This window comes from Capricornis sumatraensis, chromosome 15, assembly GCF_032405125.1.
Source record: "Capricornis sumatraensis isolate serow.1 chromosome 15, serow.2, whole genome shotgun sequence".
Classification (NCBI taxonomy): domain Eukaryota; kingdom Metazoa; phylum Chordata; class Mammalia; order Artiodactyla; family Bovidae; genus Capricornis; species Capricornis sumatraensis.
The window spans coordinates 70,173,887-70,188,116 of NC_091083.1; the positions used below are offsets into that span (position 1 = coordinate 70,173,887).

At 40.1% G+C, this 14,230-nt stretch overlaps 1 protein-coding gene across 2 annotated transcripts in view; it reads left to right on the forward strand.

The window, feature by feature from the left end:
- RPRD1B (regulation of nuclear pre-mRNA domain containing 1B) overlaps window positions 1-14,230 on the forward strand; it is a 58,247-nt gene that overhangs the window by 1,737 nt on the left and 42,280 nt on the right. The window contains exons 2-3 of one of the 2 annotated variants that reach the window (XM_068987137.1): window positions 3,714-3,843; window positions 12,811-12,944. In XM_068987137.1, coding sequence (XP_068843238.1) covers window positions 3,714-3,843; window positions 12,811-12,944 — 264 coding nt within the window. The remainder of the gene's footprint in view (window positions 1-3,713; window positions 3,844-12,810; window positions 12,945-14,230) is intronic. The other variant, XM_068987138.1, reaches the window with a different exon arrangement.

Below are 14,230 nucleotides of genomic sequence, written 5' to 3' on the forward strand. Positions count from 1 at the left end.
TTTTATAGCATAGGCGGTAACTTTACATATGTCCTCTGCTCTCTGAGAGCTCAGGATGTCACCCTGTTATGCAAATGAGAGAACCTGTGAGCCTGGGATAACATCAGATTGGCAGACACCCAAATCCAGGATTCTTTCGGGAGACCCAATTCTAGTCCTCTGGCAGAGACACCCCCCCCCCCAAATATCATGTGCTGTACCGAGGTGTGAGGGGGCGGTCCGCCTCAGCCTTCTAGATAGTTGGAGAATAGAGCCTGGGTCTCCCAGAACCTCATTCACGTACCCCACTGTGCCACTCAGATCATCTGAGATGTGGGGAGAAAATTTGAATTGCCTCTATAGGATCCTTTCTAGTAGGATCTCAGAGGCATGTCAAAATCCATCTCAAATGTCACTTCTTTTGTGATGCCATCTTGATTCCCCACCTCACCGTATTTGAGTTACTGAGAGTAACAATTTAGAGTTCTTTTGTTTATGAAGCTAAATGGCAGTCCACTCCAGGACTGTTGCATGGAAAATCCCATGGACAGAGGAGCCTGGTAGGCTACAGTCCATGGGGTCGCAAAGAGTCAGACACAACTAAGTGACTTCCCTTTAAACCCTAATCTCGTATAATGGAACCTTATGTTGTAAGTAGGTCAGCATTATTATCCCTGTTTTATAGATGAAAAGATAAAGATATGAAGAGATTAAATGCTTTGTCAAGAGTTATCCAGTTGGGACATGAGCTTTCTGTGATGAAAGAAATGTTTTACATTTGCTGTCCAATAAGGTAGCCTCTTGCCATGAGCACTCAAAATGTGTGACTAAGGAAGTTTCAAATAAATACAATGGAAAATTCAGTTCCTGAGTTTTGTTAGGTACAAAGCAAATATTCATAGCTGCATGTGGCTAGTGGCTACCATATTGGACATTATAGAACTGGAGGCTGGTCTTCCAAGCCTCATGATACAGTTTTCTAATACCCAAGCTTCCTTCATGAATTGAAAATGCCTCCACACTAAAGTGGAAAGGGATTTTGTGCCCTAACATTCAAATTGACTAGCCCTTTAGGTTCTAGCCCACCCTGAGTCTTTAAAAGTGGGCATTTCTGTCTGTAGTCATTTCTTTAAGACACTCACAGATTGTCTTTTTGCCTCCAAATATTTATGAGACTTTAAACTTTTTCCTTTTCCTGCTTGAATACTATTTCTATTCCTGGTGTTATTTTCTTTCCATTTCCGAGGAATAATTCTTAATTTATCCCTTTGGACTCTGTTCTAGGTAGAACGGCTCCCTTTATTTTTGAAACAATTTGATGTAAGATACTCTGTGTTGTTGTTATTTAGTTGCAAAGTCGTGTTCTGCTCTTTTGCAACCGCATGGACTGTATGTAGCCTGCCAGGCTCCTCTGCCCATGGGATTTCCCAGGCAGGAATACTGGAGTGCTTGGCCATTTCCTTCTCCAGGGAAAATGCTCTTAGATGAACATTTTTCAGTAGTGTTTTGTACCTTAGCCTGAATGCAGGTAAATAAACCTTTTTTTTTTTTTTAAAGTAGTTTCCCTAGATGTCAGAACTAGCCAAAGTGAAAGTGAAAATTTTTGGACAGCCAGTTACTTAAACTTTGCTCAATAACTGTTTCAACCAATTTGGAATGGGCCTCTGTAGGGAGTGAAAGAATCTGTACTGACATATTGGAAAGACAGTTGAACAAGTGAGTTATCACCCAGGGCTGGAGTAGACGGGATGTGTGTGTTTTTGTATGTGTGTGTGTTCTGTGTATTATGACTGTATTTTCAAGTATTCTAGGGTTTTGTAGGGGTTTTTTTTTGTTATTTTGTTTGTTTCGGCTCTGGCTTGTGGGATCTTAGTTCCCACAAGAACTAAGGTGTAGAACCCCGGGTAGAACCAGGCCCTAGGCAGTGAGCGCTCAGAGTCCTAACCACTGGACCACCAGGGAATTCCGTCTAAGGCTTTGATATATTGCCTTTGCACACATGGTGCTACTGTTGACTGTTCAGGACATTGAATGTGGGGGGATGAAGTTTTATCCTAAACAAATTTCCATTGCTAAATTTGAGGGTAATGAGAATTAATTGGCATCATAGATGGTGAAAACCTTGGCTCTGTATCTTCTTAGCTATCATATTTATAATAGTATACAATGTATCAGGTCTTGAATGGCCTAATAGACATTTTACAATATGGATTCTGGGCTTTTAAAAATAAAAATAAAAATAAAGTATATCATATTTGTAAACCTTCACTTAGTCCGATTTGCTTTGTAGAAGTTCTGTTTTACTTCTGAATCTTCAACTTTCATGGTGTTGTTAACGTAATAGTTTAATTTGCTGCAATATCCTAGAACAAGGTTTACTTAAAAAAAGCGCTTTTTGCTGTAATCATACCTTTGTAGCAACAGTGGCATATTGAAACTATTGATGCTTATGTTCTGCTTTTGAATAATCATTAGAAGAATTAAAGATAGCTCCAGGTTTTCAATATTCTCATCAGTTGGCTGTCTAAACTAGGTTATTACCAGAAAGTTAATACAGTTCAGTGTATCCATGTTTAATTTTATGAGCACTTTAAGTCATCAGTTTAAACTATAACATGCCTTAAAAATCTTGTTTTTACCTGAGTTATTCTCCTGTACTACATTTTAAAATGTCAGATCTTATGCCTGCTGTGTCAGAATTTATGCATGGTGTGTGCATTTCAAAAGAAACAGAAATGGTTTCTCAGAGCAAGGAATAAGGACTAGTAATTCAGTGTGTAAAGTTTGACAAAGGGCTTGCTTGAGTTTTTCGGGCACTTTGATGTTGAAGAAAACTTTGTTTTGAACTGATTGTGTTACTATTTATTTCTTACAAAGGAAAACTGGGACCAAAAATGATATTGATGTAACTCCACGGTTGAAAAGTTATGTGCAGAGAAGCCGGGAAATTCAGTATGTTCCCCTAAGCAACTGTAACTCAGATATATTGCATGAGGTTTTTATGGTTTAATATATGATGCCATGTAGAGTAATAGAGAATGCTGCATTTAGTAGGTATAAGAGAGAAGAATTTTTGTGGGAGCCATGATTTTGCATATCCAGATTTCAGACGTGTGTAAATTTTCACTGATTATGTAGCATTAACATGTATTTTTATTTAAGATGAATATCCACGGGTACATCTAGAGATTCCTCTGGATTGTAGAGTTGGTATCATTGACTGATTATGGTTATTAAACTGTTGAAAAAGAAATTCTTGGTCCAGGAGCATAAATTACAAGAATCTATTTTAAAATTGAAACCTAACTGAGTTTTTCATTCTGTGGTATTTGATAATTAACAGTGAGTTAGAAATGTTCATCTTTGCAACAGAATAAATGAAAATCTTGCTTTTGTCTTCTGGAGAATATTAACTGCTTATCCTTTAGGAATCTTCTTTGGATTATCTTCATTTTTATTGCCAATTAATTATATTGATTAAAATAACAGAAATTAAGATGGCTTTTCTTGTTTCCTGTTTTTTTTCAAAATTGTATTCTCAGTCTATTTTACTAGACATACCTCCAGGAGTTCCTTAAATTGCGGGTTTTTTTGGTTTGTTTTCAAACATAGCAGTCTAGACCTCAAGTGGATAATGTTTGTCTTAGTATTCTTTAGGAGTAGCGTAAGGCGAAAGAATCGTGGATTGAGAATTTCCTTGGTGTAAGCTAAATTATCTTTTCTTTTTTTTCCAGCCAAATCAAATAGAAAGCTTACTTTTCTATACTTAGCCAACGATGTCATTCAGAACAGTAAAAGGAAAGGACCTGAATTCACGAGGGAATTTGAATCTGTCCTTGTGGATGCTTTTTCTCACGTTGCCAGGTATGTTTTATTTTTAAATGCATTACTTTTCCCTTTTGTTCTTTTTTTGTGATAGCCTTTGTAACTTACCAACTTCATACTTAAAAGAGATGTGCTTTATAGAGAGTATGGTTTTATATTTTGCCTGGGCCCTTGAGAATTATCTCAGACATGTAAATATTTTGTTGTGTTGAAGGGATTCAGTCTACCACTTGAAGCACATCTTTTCTCCTAGATGTACTCAATCCTAGATGTACTCACTATTGAATTTATTTCTAGAATATGGTATTTTCCTTGGTTTGGCTGAGTTACCTCATTAGCTTATGGTCAAAAAACAAAGCTAAATTGTACAAGGGAACTTTCCAGTAACAAAACCATGCTATTTAGCAAGAAATTAGTTGCTTGTGCCTTTGTTTTTATTTACTTCCTTCTGGGTGTCTGGATGTCTAACTCACTAAAAATAGTAGTCATTATGGTAACTGCAAAGATAGTAATTATTAGTGTTAAAAGTTTCTCTGGCTCTATCATATTGAGACTCTGCCACTGTTGTGTTTTGTGACAAAGGACGGGAGCGTAGGGCATACATATAGCTGAGATCATGGAAATTATACATTTCATTAAAAATTTTACAAATCATTTTTATTCATTTAAAAGCAAACTGCTTTTGACACTTAGCTGCCAGAAGAAGCAAAGAAAAATTACTTTTCACTAGAATGTTACTAAGTAGACATATGAAAGTAAACATCTTTGCCAAAGGAAACTGGCAGTGAGGAGACTAGTGGGTTAAACAAAAACTATTCTAGGGTCTAGAGCATAAGTGAAAGACCTTAAGTGTGGAAATAAGTCTGGCATTCCATGAAAGATTTGGAAAGTTTGAAAGAATGAAATGAGAAATTCAGAACATTTTTAAGAGATGGCATCTAGCTTTATAGAGATGGAAACAAAATATTTGTTTGTCAAGTGACTTTTTTTGTGAACATGGCTACTTAAAAACCAGAATGTGTTAGGAACTTGAAAACATATGGAATCCTCATAACAGTGAATAAACTTAGAACAGACTACTAGAGTAGCCGTCTGAAATTGGAAAGAGGCAATTTCTTTGTTCGAGGAGATTTAGTTCACAGTTTCTTGGATGTGGGCTGTAGCTCTGCCTCCAACACTGTCTGAGTGGCCTTGGATATGTTACTTAGCTTTTTGAACCCAAGTTTCATAATTGATTAAAAGGGGATGTTACCACCTATCTCCTTAGAGTTGTTGTGAGGTTAAAGTAAAACAACAGTCTTTGCTCATTCATGGGAGAGCACTAAATTATAAACTCTGTAAAGAGAAGGACTGTTTCTTTTTTATTCTTTGCTGTGTCCCAGGCACCTAGTGCAGTGTCTGGCATAGAGCTACTGGCTTACGGAGCTTAGGTAACACCATTTAGTCTTGGTATCAGTGATGTCCCAAGAGCTGAGCAACATTGTTGCATAGCCTTGGCACAGAGTAGGGATACAGGAAATAGTCACTGAATAAGTTAACTAATTTAGAGTATAGGAAATTGACTAAAATAATTCCTGTAGGGATAACACACATTTTCCTAAACATTGAACAGTAATCATTAGCTGCCCCCAAATCAGAAAAGGATAAGTAGCCAGGGGTGGGAGAAGAGGGATGAGCAATACCAAGATTAAAAATTCCTTTTCTACTTGGTTTCATCTTAAAACCTATCTAGGAGACATTGTAAACGTGTCTTGGCTAATTCCATGGCATCATGGGGAAAATAGATCTGATCGTAAAAAAAAAAAAATAGGCCTGTTAGCTTTCCTCTTTGCGTTCTTCTAGTTCTTTTAAGCTTCTGTTTGGATATTATTTCCAAGATCCCCATGTTTCTAAGTTCCCTCCCTCCTCCCACTCCCATTATTAGGATAGAAAGTCCAGCCACTCCACTTTGATCCTGAGGCACCTTATCAACAATGAGAAGTGCTCTCTGTATTGTTGTTTTGTGTCCAATTAGTGAACAAAGATAGACCCACTAATATTGACTAAAACTGATTAGGAATCTCTGTGATAATTTCCTACTTCCTCCTTCAAACCCCCTGCCACCTAGGGTGGTGGGAGGGGAACAAACCTCTCCAGTCAGGGAAAGCTTGCCAAGCTTGTAAGTAAATAATTGTTAGTTGATCATTTGTGTCTGACTCTCCTTGATCCCTTGGACTGTAGCCCCCAAGGCTTCTCTGTCCATGGACTTCTCCAGGCAAGAATGCTGGAGTGGGTTGCCATTCTCTTCTCCAGGGGATCTTCCCCACCCAGGGATCGAACCTGGGTGTCCTGCATTGCAGGCAGATTATTTACCATCTAAGCTACAGGGTGGAACCCAAGCCCCTGGGAGTAGATATAATTTGAATAGCAGTTTAAGTAACCCGAGAGGTAGCCAGGTGACAGTCACATATGCCCTGTGAGCCTTGGGAGAGAGTTAGGATTTTGTCCTGATGGGATGTCAGTGAAGGATTTTAAGCAGGGGCATGATGTATTCCAGTTACTTTTGTTCTAGCATCCCTCCACTTTGGGGTGGAGAATGAACTATAAAGGGCAGGGACATGGGCATGGGGGGTGTTGCACTTGCATGGGCTAGAGATGACATTGGCTAGGGCTCAGAAGCAGTGAGAAGATTACAGCTTTATTAAATGTGTATGGATAGATTGGCATGGCTCACTCCCATGTAAAATCAAGAAGATTTGTGGGAATTAAGCGGGAGCTGGTAGTGAGGGAAACGAGAAGTCAAAGAGTGCGTATTTCTAGGTTCTTGACATGAGTATATGGATGACTGATGGCCCTGCTTACTGTGATGGAGATTGGGGTAAAGAATTGGTAGAGGAAATCAGGAATTTTGTTTTGGCTATATTAAGTTCGAGATGGCTGATAGACAGTCCAAGGGGTGATGCCAGATAGGCAGATGGATGAAATAGTTGGAAGCTCAGTAGGAAATTAATTTCTGGAGACATGAATTTGGAATTATCCCCCTATACATATTTATTTCCTGTTATAACAATCATGGGTCCCCAAGACCATGGTGATAGAAGCAAGGTCCGATGCTGTAAAGAGCAATATTGCATAGGAACCTAGAATGTCAGGTCCATGAATCAAGGCAAATTGGAAGTGGTCAAACGAGATGGCAAGGGGAACGTCGACAGTCTAGGAATCAGCAAACTAAAATGGACTGGAATGGGTGAATTTAACTCAGATGACCATTACATCTACTACTGCGGGCAGGAATCCCTCAGAAGAAATGTAGTAGCCATCATGGTCAACAAAAGAGTCCGAAATGCAGTACTTGGATGCAGTCTCAAAAATGACAGAATGATCTCTGTTCGTCTCCAAGGCAAACCATTCAACATCACAGTTATCCAAGTCTATGCCCCAACCAGTAACGCTGAAGAAGCTGAAGTTGAATGGTTTTATGAAGACCTACAAGATCTTTTAGAACTAACACCCAAAAAAGATGTCCTTTTCATTATAGGGGACTGGAATGCAAAAGTAGGAAGTCAGGAAACACCTGGAGTAACAGGCAAATTTGGCCTTGGAATGCGGAATGAAGCAGGGCAAAGACTAATAAGAGTTTTGCCAAGAAAATGCACTGGTCATAGCAAACACCCTCTTCCAACAACACAAGAGAAGACACTACACATGGACATCACCAGATGGTCAACACCGAAATCAGATTGATTATATTCTTTGCAGCCAAAGATGGAGAAGCTCTATACAGTCAACAAAAGCAATACCGGGAGCTGACTGTGGCTTAGATCATGAACTCATGCCAAATTCAGACTGAAATTGAAGAAAGTAGGGAAAACCGCTAGACCATTCAGGTATGACCTAAATCAAATCCCTTATGATTATACAGTGGAAGTGAGAAATAGATTTAAGGGCCTAGATCTGATAGATACTGAGTGCCTGATGAACTATGGAATGAGGTTCATGACATTGTACAGGAGACAGGGATCAAGACCATCTCCATGGAAAAGAAATGCAAAAAAGCAAAATGGCTGTCTGGGGAGGCCTTACAAATAGCTGTGGAAAGAAGAGAGGCGAAAAGCAAAGGAGAAAAGGAAAGATGTAAGCATCTGAATGCAGAGTTCCAAAGAATAGCAAGAAGAGATAAGAAAGCCTTCTTCAGCAATCAATGCAAAGAAATAGAGGAAAACAACAGAATGGGAAAGACTAGAGATCTCTTCAAGAAAATTAGAGATACCAAGGGAACATTTCATGCAAAGATGGGCTCGATAAAGGACAGAAATGGTCTGGACCTAACAGAAGCAGAAGATATTAAGAAGAGGTGGCAAGAATACACAGAAGAACTGTACAAAAAAGATCTTCACAACCCAGATAATCATGATGATATGATCACTAATCTAGAGCCAGACATCTTGGAATGTGAAGTCAAGTGGGCATTAGAAAGCATCACTATGAACAAAGCTAGTGGAGGTGATGGAATTCCAGTTGAGCTATTTCAAATCCTGAAAGATGATGCTGTGAAAGTGCTGCACTCAATATGCCAGCAAGTTTGGAAAACTCAGCAGTGGCCACAGGACTGGAAAAGGTCAGTTTTCATTCCAATCCCAAGGAAAGGCAATGCAAAAGAATGCTCTTTTGGCCAAAAGTGCCTGTGACCAACCGCAACAAAACCCCTAGATACTAAATCTCTAATGGGCCCCCAGGTAGATGACACTTGGCCGAAATTCTAGACTCCCAGAAGAAAAGCAGGTGTTCAGCATAAAACCATACTGTTTGTACAAACAGTTTAAGCACAGTAAATCACCCTCTTCCATTAGGACGTGATGGGACCATGTCTGAAATCCAAGTTCCCAGATGCCAGTCCATGGCCAGCCCTGTGAGCAGGCCTTTCTCAGGGCAGCAGTCTCAGGCCTGCCGTGTTAACTCATTTCTCAGTTCAGTTACTCAGTCATGTCAGACTCTTTGTGACCCCGTGGACTGCATGGACGCCAGTCTTTCCTATCCATCACGTTTTCTATACAATTGCAAAGGACTGTTTCTGCTCTGCCGTTACATGAGGTGCTTTTGGAAGTGCTGAGGGTACTTAGCATTTCTGTGCTGAATAGGCCTGCCATGGGCCTACTGTGCATGGGATTAGAGAGAAACACACGCGCTACGGTGGGTGTATCAAGGAAGGCAGTGCCCTTAGCACTGCAGAGGAAAACCTGTAACCTGGCTTGGCGGGCCCTCGGGTATCCAGCTGACACTTCAGTCAGCAGTCCCACATGGGTATAATACATACTTTTCACTTTTTAGATCAGATTTTCAGTGGTTGAATTTATAATAATTAAAATTAAGATACATACTAAGTTGTGTTCCACAAAATAAGTTATATATGTACTTATCTCAGTTTATTCATTGATAGGTGGCAAGGGGTTTTTTGGTGTTTTTTCACTTAAATGTTTCTAATTAGAATGAAATTAGTACAACTTGAAAAGATAGCTCCTCCTGTCATAAAATGATTTTATTGCTTTGGTTGTATCCAGTTCAGGTACTAAAGTGACTTCCACTTCATTGGAGCTACTTACAGCAAAGCCCCATCTGTAAAAAGATTCCTTGACTGTTGTGTCTCTGTCTTTGGACATTAGGTGGCAAAACTTTGTTTTACTATAGTGCTCAAGGAATCAGCCTATCATGGTTAATTAGTTCACTGATTAAACTAGAGTGCCCTTTCGGCTTTAGCCTTTAGTGGCGAAAGCCTTTGAAAATCTTTTGGTGATGATAGATTTGAGCATCAGTATCCACTGTCCAATAGTGAGACTGCAGCTGTACTATCAGCCTTAATGGAGCACCAGACCAAAGCCGCAGGATTGGTAGGTGGTGTTTGGGTAGGTGTCCCTCAATCCTTTCAGGAATTTGTTGACATGATTGGTTTCTCTTCTAGGAAAATTTGCAGACAATGGATTTTATTTATTTGTTTCATTTAAAAAATACATATATTTATTTATTTGGCTGTGAGCTGTCTTCATTGCATCAGCAGGATCTTTCCTTGTGGCACACAGTCTTTAGTTGCAGCACGTGGGCTTAGTTGCCCCGTGGCATGTGGGATCTTAGTTCCTCTACCAGGGATCGAACCCACATTCCCTGCATTGTGCGGCAGACTCTTAACCACTGGACCTCCAGGGAAGCCCCAAGAGAACAGATTTCATGTTAAAATACCAACCAGTTAAACTCTGGTTAGTTGTGATTTTGTTGTTACAATAGTTAAAATAACTTTATATTTCTGAAGCCTACATTTGATCACATTAGGGACTTCGTTGCCTCCAGGATAAAGGCCATAACGACTTAACAACAAAATAAGGTCCTCTGTAATTGCAAGCCACTCTGTCTGTCCCTCCAGTTTCTTCTGTTGTTTCCACACACTCCCTGTACACTTCAGCTACCTGAATTACAGCTTCTTGCTCTTCACCTTGTTCCGTTTTGGGGGTTCCATTCAAGGGAGTGGAGATAGCATGAACACAGTCACATTCACCAGTGGCAGCAAAATGCTGAGTAGAAAATACGGGTGAGTGTTCTAGAATGTGAAGGTATGGAGAGGTGCTGCGAGATCAAGCCCTAGAGGTGAGGACCTAGACCTTGTTCAGTGTGTTCCAAGCACAGTAACAAACCCCAATGAATGAGCAGATGAATATTTAATTGAATATTTAATTGAATTGACGTCTGACATGAATGACCTCCATGTGATAAAATGGTCTTTGAAAGCTAACTGTCTGGCCTACTGAAACTTATCTAAAATTTTATTAAAAACATTGCAGTTCAGCATTTATTGTGTTTATTCTTAGGCATATAGCAGTTGGGGGAAGACACATCCCTGCCCTTGTGAAAATTACATTCAAATGGAAAGAGTATAAACCACAGGGAAACTGTACATACAGCACATCCAAATAATAAATGTTGTGGAGAAAAATTAAGCAGGAGTAAGGAGTGTGCTTTTAAATAGGAAGATTAGGAAAGGATTCACTGGAAAGGTGCTGTGCGTACAGACACACCTGAAGGAGGAGAGCAGAGGGCCCTTGTTGGGCCTGAGCTGTGTCGGGTAATGTGGTTCCAGGCGAAGTGCAAAGGACCTGAGGCAGGAAGGCCAGGGAGCTGCTGGGGAAGGAAGGGAGAGTGAGGACAGGAGGTGAGGTCAGGGGAATGATGGGCTGGGCCGAGAAGGGGTTTATTGGCTTGATTAGGCCTTTCACCTTTATTCTGAGGGAGAATGGGAAGAACTATTGAGAGTTTGGAGAAAAAAAGTGATGTGAACTGCCTTCACAAGACAGTTAGGATTGGAGTTTGAAAACTTGGGAATAGATGGAGGACAGGGTGGAAGCAGGGAGATTAGTAATGAGGCTGCTGTAGTCATTAGATAAGAAATGATGGTGACTTGGACCAGGCTGATAGCAGAGAAAGAGAAGTAATTTGTTTCTAGATGTATTTTGAAGATGGAGTAGAGATTTTTTTTTTATAAATATCAAGGTCATATCTTTGTTTTATAAGCTATGAGTGGAAAGTTCCCCCCCTTTTCCTCATCCTGACCTCTGACTTAAAAAAAGGCTGAATAAAAGAATAATTAACTTTGCAGGTATCCTGATTTAGTTAGTACTTTGACCCTCCAATTTAGTGAAATTTGCCACTAATAATTCATAAGTAATACAATCTGACCAGATGAGGCCAAAACCTCAGCTCATCTTTTAAGTTTTAAAAGTGTTGTTAGGGCTGGTGGTGGATGAAATGCCCACCTAAGTTGAGCTTGGTATGGAGGGCTTCCCTGGTGGCTCAGTTGGTAAAGAATCTGCCTGCAATGCAGGATTTCCCAACTTCCCTGAGTTGGGAAGATCCCCTGGAGGAGGGCATGGCAGCCCACTCCAGGTTCTCCAACCCACTGGAGAATCCCCCTAGACAGAGGAGCCTGGAGCCTGGGGGACTCCTGTCCATGGGGTTGCAAAGAATCGGACAGGACTGAGTGACTTTCACTCACCACTTTTTGAGGTTCTTGTTAAAGCTATATATTGACTTAGATGCTAAGATGTCGGGGTATCTCTTCTTGTGTAAAGCCCCTCAGGGCTTCACAGAACAGAACAATTCATAGTGACGCAGCAGATGGTGAGGGGATTTGTTTTCCTTTCGAAAAGTCTTCCCCCCACACTTCCACTTGCTGTCTGACACTTTGTGATAAACAACTGTCTAACGTTGAGTGTGAGCTATGGTCATTGCCCTGAAAAATGGTCTGTTTTAAGAAGAGTAATATGTCAAGAATAAAACTATCTAGCTTCTTTCATTCAGATATAAATTACAAGGAACTGTATTATGCTCTGTGTGTTCCGAGATTATCTGCTCAACACCTTTGTGTGAACCTGGAATGTAGACCTAGCAAGGAATGAACATAATTATGAGGTAGTGAGTATAAAGTTGAGATTAGTCTTGACATATATATGTGTACAATTGTATTTGTGCATGTTAGAGGTGTTGGTGTGTTAGCATTGATGAGTTGTTACAAATGTATTCCCCATTGTAAACATTTGATTTTAATAATTTTTTTTCTCATCCTAAAAAGTTTTGGCCTGCTTTAATTTTCCAGCAGTATGTCTGGCACCAGATTTAAGTTAATGCATTCTAAAAAGCAAGCTGTCCCATTGATATGATTGGTTTTTGATAATTTTCTGTCAGTGAAAATGAGCCTTTGGCTTTTGTCCTATTTGCCTTTCAAAGAGGATAAAAGACACAGATGACTTTTGTAACATAATCCCTCTCTCTTCCGTACACACCACAGGAAGAATATAGTTTCTGGTGAAGTTTTGAGTATCCATTAATTACAGTATGTACCTTACTCTTCCTTCTGGTTTTAAATATGTAAATCATGTAGTCAGTTGTTGGTGTTTTCTGTTTTTTGTTTTTTTTTTTATAAGTCTGTCCTAATTAAAATAAAAAATCTTAAACTTATATATATATCTTTTCATCTTTTCTGGGCAGAGAGGCAGATGAAGGCTGTAAAAAACCTTTAGAAAGATTGCTGAACATCTGGCAAGAAAGAAGTGTGTATGGCGGCGAGTTCATCCAGCAGCTGAAGCTGTCTATGGAGGACTCCAAGAGCCCTCCCCCCAAAGGTAGAGACATCACCACATGCTTACAGCTCTTGGTCTTTGCCTACTTTCGAATCAGATATGAAAAGCTGCAGTGGGGGTTGCTGTGAACCACCAGCGATTGTATGATTCTTCAGAGAGAGATGATCATAAATGATGGTGAGAATTTATGTAGTGCTTGCAGCGTGTAAGCCTGATTCTAGTATTCATGCTGTTCATCATCTCGTACCCTGCCTTTTGCTCTGTATTCTCCTTGGTTCGCTCCTGCCTTTCTGAGACTTTCCTTGCACAAGGGAAAGGAACAACACACTTGTTTAGAGTTGTAGGGAACTAGGAAGTACCCTGGGTAAGATTTTGTCCTATCTTTGCCGTTAACTACTATAGGCTCTTGAATAAGTCCTTTAGCCCTTTTGGAACTTGGTTTCATTAAATATTCATGTGGTTTGGGGCTGTACTTTTGATGGGTGTCGGCTGTCATCAAAAATTGGTTTTGGTCTTTACTGAACCAAGAATATCCTCAGGTAATGTGTACATGCATGTATGTGAATTTTGCTAAGTCCTTAAAAGCTATGTTGTTTTTTCCTTTGAAGAGGAATAAGACCAAACATTATCTGGTTCTTTGGCTTCTGGTTAGTTGTGATTGAATTCTGGTTGGCATAGCTCTCATGTGACTGCATATATACCCATTACCTGGAGGATCAAGTCTGAGTCCTGACATGGTGTTCTCTTTACAATGTGAACCAGTCTCCTTTTCCAGATTCTTCTCCCATTTCTTCACATGTACCATATTTGGCCATTCCTAACAACTTCCCTTCTGAATGCTCTGTGGCTCCCCTTCCTTTGCATCTGCCGTTACCTCTGCCTAAAATGTCTTTCTGCCCCTTGTATGTGGTGAACCTACTCTTCAAGATTGCTACTCTCATTCTGACATCTTTGCCAGCTTGTCTGGGCACATGTAGCCAATTCCCTCCTTGTTCCTCTAGTATTTTGTACATGTGTCTGCAATAGAATTTAACCTTGATTAGGAGAAGGCAATGACAGCCCACTCCAGTGTTCTTGCCTGGAGAATCCCAGGGACAGGGTAGCCTGGTGGGCTGCTGTCTGTGGGGTCACACAGAGTTGGACACGACTGAAGTGACTTAGCAGCAGCAGCATACATGATATTCATTCAGCAACTCTTTATTGTATACCTTTCATGATCCCTTCCAGATCTGAGTTTATATGTGTTTTAAGGTAGGGTAACTTTCCTGTGAAGCTAGAGGTTAGAGGCTTGCTAAGAATGGCATAAGTGCTTTCAGGCTGCAGACCAT